Below are 7,487 nucleotides of genomic sequence, written 5' to 3' on the forward strand. Positions count from 1 at the left end.
TATACTCACCACAATCTCATGGTTATCATTAATCTCACAATAGTATAATCAATAAGAAGTATCACAGGACATAGCACGATCACAATAGAGTTCAAGTCTCAAAAGAAGCATGTGTGATCAATCATGCTCTTGTTGTAGCTAGGTTTAAAGGCTAAATCTGCATCAAGTCTTATCTCCGATCCCCGCGTGCGATCAAGATGGTATATATTGAAGCAACGTGCTTAGTCCCCAATTGCTACCTGCACACAATACAAGCGAAAACAATCGGTAAAGAGAAATCGTACAGTGTAACCATGCAAGTTAACCAAGCGTTTCAAAAAGGAAACGTATCAATTGTAAAGAGTATAGTACAACGAAACTGAATTAGGCCTCCTCTTAAACAAATGATTGCTAAAATATAGGAATAGGAGAAATACATGATTGAAATTGTATAGCTTCTTGAATCCTTAGGAATGAAAAGTACTAGAAAACTATATGAATAACCGTTTGGATGGAGTGCAGAAAAAACACAGTAATTTGAGAAGAGATAAAAACACAAAGAAAACTTTCCGAGAGGTTGAAGTAGATTTCCTCCAAACTTCCTATGAATTGAGGTATTACATAGGAATTTCATAGGACTCTACATACTCAATCCTTTGTTCCAAAGAGCTATATAGGGGGGAAATCCTATATGATTCAAATCCTACAAAATTTCTTTAAAAAATCTTTTATTCCAAAGGAGCCCTTACAGTGTCGAAACTCGAAAGGCTTGTGCCATAAAACTAGGAATAACAAAATGTAATAATTAGCCACAGATGGTATGTTCCGCACGGTGCTCCACGAAGAAGAATATATGTTATGATCACAAACTTTTTGCGAGCAATACATGACATATGAAGCTATGCAACGTTATTGCTAACCGAGATTCGATCGCTACAAGCAATGTTCAGTAATCACGCGATACCCCTAAACAATCGACAAATCTAGGTGAAAAAAAGCTAAACTCGAAGAAGCAGCATGCGGCCGCGAATCAACGCCGGCTAGCGGTGCTCCCGCGCGCTAGCTACTTCCCTCGGACCTCCAAGGCAAGTCGTAGCTAGATGCCACCGTGTGGGCGCAGCCAAAGGTGAGTTCGGCTTCTATTGCGGCTGCTGAAGTGCTGTGCTGACGCTCAACAGGCCAAGACAGGAGGTCCGGCCGGAGAGGGCGTCCCCGTCGCGCGCCGTACGCCGCAAGGATTGCGGTTCTCACCGGGCATGAGAGAGCACCTGTCCGATCAATGGTCTCCATTCCCAATTTTCCACCCCGATCTCGAACGGGCCTCCGCCAAGTGCAAAAGCCAGCATCGGTGATGTTGCCGAATTCGCCAATCACCATTTCACCACATCTATACCGCAAGTCTCGACATCGGTACCGAGAAGGCTGCCACTATGCAGGACCCGTCACCACAGTACCACTGCAGCACTACACATACCCACCGACTAAAATATTATATTAGATTTGGTCACCTTCGAGACCACCTTAATCAAGGTCTCGATCATAGTGTGTGAGCGCCGTCCCGCACCCGCCGCCAGATACCACACTTTAGATCCAGTTTACCTTACCATCGAGGTGCGCAACCCCGCCTGCAACTCGTACAAATCCTTTTATTATCACTAAAATCACGACCGCACCACGCGCACAAAAACTCAGATGCTGCCAGCAACACCGAACTAGCTCCTGGTGGCCTCCAATCTCCAAAATCCTCCGCAGCCTCCACCCCTTGCGACCACCAAGATCGCCGTAGTAACAAGCGCCGCACCGACCGCACCGAGCCTGCCGCTGTTAAATAGGGCAAAACACCACAGGCCATTGCCACGCCAACTCGCACGCCAGCCCTTGCCGCCCTCACAAGACCACCACCACATGTCATCGCGCATCTAACTTGCCTCTGCCCTACGAACCGGCCTCCAGACGCCTCCAGCCACCGTCCGTTGTCGTCGTCGGCGCGACTCCGATTGGATCTGGTTGGCCCCACGTGGATCCGGCCAGCCCAGACCGGATTCGGGCCCAAGCCGCCACCAGTTGTCGTCATCGGCTCGGCATTCCCAAGAAGCTCAACTGAGGGAGCCAACCGCGCACTCCATCACCGCCGCCCCAGCCCCAGCTAACCACTCGTCGTCGTCTCTCCGGCAGAGTGCGCCCCGCAGCACGAGCTTGACCAGCGCCACAGCGCCCCAACGAGGCCGCCGCGGCACAGCTCCGCGCGCCACCACCTACGTCCGACAGTTCCCAGGCCTAGCGAGAACCGACCGTCCCGGGCATGGTGACGCCGGAACCGGTCCCCGTCCCTCAAAACGCCACGTGAGAGAGGACAGTGATGTGAACGAAAAGTAGCCTCGCCACCACCGTCCTTGCGGCCGCGCACTCAGGCAGCGGCGAGGCGGGTACGCCGAGGGAAGGGTTGGCAGCGCGGCAGGTTTGGTGGCCGCCGGAGTCGTCCCCCTGAGCGAGAGCGACGCGGGGACATGCAAGAACGCGATTCAGGGTGCATAACTTCAGAATTTCAAGAAACTCACTTGATATAGAGGGCAAGGACGATGGCCATCAGGCAGATGAGTGCAGCTCCGAGTGTTGTCTTGGTGAGGACCCACACGGCGAGCTCCGGGACCGGTCCGTTGCCGGCGACCGCGCCACTGCCAGCACCTCCGCCGCCGTTGCCGACGTGCACGTAGATGAGCGTCACGCCCAGGAAGAACGTCGTCACAGCAGCCGCAGCAGGCAACGCATGGACAGCAGCCACACGGAGCGCGTGAGCTTGGGCGCCGCCGTCCACGCCGCGTGAAGGCTGCTGGACGAACAAGAAGAACTGGAGGAGGCCTACAGACGCGCATGCGATGAAGGTGAAGACCCCCGTGAGGCGCCTGTTGCCGGCGTCAGCGGCGTGGTGCAGGTGGTGGCCGTAGATGAACGCCACGGCGGTGAACAGGGCATCCATCGCGGCCAACGGCAGCATGACTTGGAGTACAGCGCCGTCGAGGGGGCAAGCTTCAGCGGTTGTCGCGGTGGTAGCCGACTGGTCGAGGAAGGATGGAACTTGGACGGCGACGATCGACACGAACACGGCGAAGCAGGCGATGACCGGAGCTGCGCGCGTCGCCATGGGGTTTGGCTTGGGGTGGGAATCTTCCGGGTGTGGGGGAATGGGGATGGGAAGGGCGTGGGAAAATGGTGCTGCACTACTGCTGCTGCCGAGAGGGAGCTGGAGCCTAGAGTTACTCCCTCCGATCCCAAATGGACTAATTATCGAGGCGGAGGAGGTTTCGGTTCCGAAGCAGGTCACTTTGGTGGAAGCTTCAGTGTGTTTCTGTGCGTTTCTTTTTTCCTCTCTCTACTCTCTTTATGAATCTACTCGATCTGTTTTCTGTCTCAATCTCTCTCTCTCTCTCTCTCTCTCTCTCTCTCTCTCTCTCTCTCTCTCTCTCTCTCTCTCTCTCTCTCTCTCTCTCTCTCTCTCTCTCTCTCTCCACACACACTCATTTATAATAAACCATCAATATCCATATACAATCCAAATCAAATAAGTCATATATATTGATCTACTTAATTGGTTAGTTACCTGTAGCCCCCGATAATATGATATATGACATGTAATCCGTTTCCGAGTGAACAAGCAAAATGTTCATCACATGTAACCGATGATGTCAACACGAAGAGCAGATCAAGGACCGGATGAAGCAGCGAATTCCGTCTCTAGCAGTCTTTAATTTGCTGACTCCCTCATATTATCATATACTGTAGATGGTTTTCTACACGCCTGCAATAGAACAGTGTACCTTCCGATTCCAATCGGATGCATACTATTGTTTAATCAAGCTGTCTTACAAGTTACAACCAAACTTAATTGATCTAACTTAGATCAATTCTTGATTGTCATTAAGAGATGACAAGTACGCTCTAATCAGGATTGTTTAACATTGAACATGCGTGGCGATACACGTGAAGTGCTGATTAAGATCAAACGTAGAGTCTTTGAAAGAAGCCACACCAGATTGTAACAACTACAGCTTGCCTAACGGTGACATGTGCTGAATTATTGGATCATGTCGACTAACAGTCAGCTGGGCTTGTTTCAATAGTTTTTCCTTCCTCTCCTCGCACATTAACGCGGTTGGAAGTTTAGTAAGATCTTTTATAGAAAGAATCGAAAAAGATTCTCTCTTATATTATTTTTTACTAATTTAATGACTTAGCGCAGTATAGATGGGAGGAGAGAAAACATTTATCATTCGTAGAAAAGCGTCTTTCTATAAGATTAATTCCATAAAATTTATTTTGTAATAGGATATCACTAATATTTAATAGAAAAGTTATTATCATACATAGAAAGATGTCTTTCTATAAACCGGTTTGATAGAATTTTCTACCTAACGGGATGCCACTAACTTCTGATGAGAAAGCCGCCGGCGTGTTGCCTTCGCGTCGCACCGCAAGGACGGCTGACAAGTGACAGCGAAGGCCTTGCTCGTTCTAATCCGGACGTACTAGAATTCCACTGTTTTTGTCAATCAAGTGGATCATAATATCCCTGCGACAAGTCAATTTGAAAATAACATGGTCAGCCGTCACTGTTCAGAGTCCACAAGGCCCTGGTTGGCATGAATGATGCAGGGCAAGCGTGGATCAAATTAATGAGACTTGGAGTATTGATCGAAGGGATATCTCCGATCTAAGAAAGATAGATTCTGGAAGCAGAATAGAGGAATGGCATTCAAGGTACAGAGTAATAAGCAATGAAGTAGTAAGGAGATGGGTCATCTCTTCTACGCTAGTATATTTATGATCAATATTTTCTCCTGATTTTCCTTGTGCTTTCTTTTTTTCCGACAAATCAACAGGGGGTTTTACAGCAGGGAGGGAGTATATGGAAAAAATTATTTGTGATACAGGGAGGGCCTAAAATATTTATTTAATTTTTTTCATAAATATTTTATAGCACAAAACTGATTAAATCTATTTTATAGACTTTATTTATATTTTTCTAGAATTAAAACTAATTTTATATACAATAAAACATATTAAAAATATTTATTTAACTTAAGAAAACACATTAAAAATATTATTTGAAATAATCTAGGTTTCTAAAACTGTTTTCTAATTAAAATATTTATTCTTAATGTTAAAACTATTTTCAAAATTAACATAGAATTGAAAACCTATTAAAACATATACTAATTTTCTAGAATTTTTCTATTAAAGAAAACCTATTTTTTTGGAATATTCTATTTTCACAAATTATTTTTCTAAAGGAAATTTGAATTACCGCGCAAACGCTGATGTCACTGTTGACTGGACTCGAGTCGGATTGCTGGAATTGCCATGTAGGATGAAACTGTGGCGTGGCACATTGACGTGGCTTCATAAGCTGACTGGGATTATGAGGCCACATGGCGGTTTACTATTATTCGCGAAGGGGTACATGCTGAATCTAATCTCGACTGCACGCGTGAGATCCGATGGTGGATGAAGGGGCTACCTGGGCTCCAGCTTGAGGGCGACGTTGGCGAGCTCGGGTGACAACGGAGTGTCATCGGAGATGGTGAAAATAGCGTTGCGGCGATCGGCGAACTCCGGCGAGCAACGGAAGACGATCCTTATGCGTTGTGGAGTCCATTTGACAGGAACATCAGCGTTGCAGGGCGGTGGAGTAGCTCAATGACAGCGATGGGTGATGGCGGAGGCTCGGTGGCGGCTAGAGTTTCGTGCAGTGGCCGAAGTTCACTGGGAAGCGACAAACGTCGATGATATGCAGTCGATGGACGTAGGCATGGACTCAGAAGGCGTCTGGGAGCGGCGGAGCAGCTCGACGACGTGAAGGGCGGTAGCGAACTTCAGCGAGGACTTTTATGGCGCTCGGGTGATGGTTCTGCGTGGGAATGGAGAGGTGTGGGTGCGGTGATGCAAAGAGGGGCTCGGATGAGGTTCTTGGGCGCTTTATAGCCGCAAGGGTGGGGGGAGCGTGCCGAGTCGTGAGTCATGGTGACAATTTCGGCTTTTGACAGAAAGCTGTGGCGTGGGAGTAAGGCTCCGTCGACCGAGTTATGAGGATGTTTGGTTGGTTAATACGTGAGTTAAGTTGGTTAGTCCTATCGGTTGTTTGGATTGTGCTCCTGGTGTTAGCGTCGCCTGCAGAGTTGAGATCGTATTGTCGTTTTGGGTTGTTTACCGGGTTTTTTTTAAACCGCATAGTTGTGAGAGTTTTAGATCCAATTTTTTCTATAAAGTAAATCAATTCTCTTTTTTTATAAAAAAAATCGGTAATACTCTTATTGTCTTTTCGAAAAAATCAATTGTCCGAATGGTTGGTTGCTTCGTTCGTGTAAAGTTACCTTTAAATAGCCATCCGATGACCTCATATACAAGACCAGGCACTGTTGCACAATAAGTACCATATATGTGCGTCAGGTATATTCAAGAGTTCTCTTGCCAAACATGACAATAAATTATGATGCATACAAAACGTCACAATCATATGATACCACCAAAAAAACAACAATGCGGGCAGTTCAATATACTCCATCCAATTTTAAATACTTATGCTTTGATTAAAAGGTGATCAAACTTTTAAAATTTTAACCGTCAATAACTTCTAAAATTGTAGATTGAGAATGACGACTAGATAGAGGTGAATAGATGTCTTATAAAATTTTTTATGATCTTTTCCTATTTTGTTAACCAACACACCTCAAAACATTATGTGGATGCGAAAACTTAAAAAAGACATGTTGCATCAAAATATTCTTAAAAAAAACATAACTCTCATAGTTGGAATTGAACACTTTTGAAATCCAATCTACGCGTCATCGCACACAAAAGCTTGCAACTTGAAAAATAAATACTTAGTTACAAATAGATAGACTTCGGTTGAAAAAACTCTCTAGGTTGATGATTTAGAGGCAAGTAAATTTAAGACCAACTTGTATATATTTGTATATAAATTTTATACCTCTAGCAACAAGAAGAATAGCTTCAACAACAGACAAAATTTCAGCCCTTAAGCAAAAAACGAAAATCACAAACAAAAAGAGAAAAACTATAGCAACAAAGCAAGATAGCTAATAAAGGGAAACTAGAAAAAGATGAACACAAATATCGGAAAAAAATAAACACTTCATTTCTTGCAAATGTTATCCCTCTTTTTGATAGATTACAAGATATTTTACTAAAAAACCTCTCACCTGTTACAAGAGCTAAGCTATCGTATCTCTCTTTTTCTCTAAACCCCTAGCATACAAACTCAAATGGCTAGCTCAAAACATCCATACAATTTTACTTCTCTATTTATAGACCTAAGAATATATCTTAGCTCTTAAACTTCCTTGTTTCTAAAATACCTCTCCTTTTCAATGGTCTCCTACTTACCACCGGGGTATTTTGATCTATTTTTCGCTCCGACCATTGAACGGCAGTGACTTCTTCATGACTTAGCTTCACCTTGATGCAACCTTCGCGATGATACCACGTACACT

The 7,487-nt window shown here is 45.3% G+C and overlaps 1 protein-coding gene across 2 annotated transcripts; it reads right to left on the reverse strand.

Annotated features, from left to right (window-relative positions):
• LOC133930677 (uncharacterized) lies at window positions 1-3,391 on the reverse strand. Of its 2 annotated transcripts, none has more exons than XM_062377378.1 (2): window positions 2,538-3,391; window positions 1-239 (listed from the first exon to the last, which is right to left on the reverse strand). In XM_062377378.1, the coding sequence occupies exons 1-2, from the start codon at window positions 3,119-3,121 to the stop codon at window positions 236-238; spliced, it is 588 nt and encodes a 195-aa protein (XP_062233362.1). In that variant the 5' UTR covers window positions 3,122-3,391; the 3' UTR covers window positions 1-235. The 2 variants fall into 2 exon arrangements, with proteins under 2 accessions (XP_062233362.1, XP_062233363.1); XM_062377379.1 differs by having other exon boundaries at window positions 1-235; window positions 2,534-3,391.
• Between the last annotated feature and the right edge of the window lie 4,096 nt (window positions 3,392-7,487).

This window comes from Phragmites australis, chromosome 10 (genome assembly GCF_958298935.1).
Source record: "Phragmites australis chromosome 10, lpPhrAust1.1, whole genome shotgun sequence".
NCBI lineage: Eukaryota > Viridiplantae > Streptophyta > Magnoliopsida > Poales > Poaceae > Phragmites > Phragmites australis.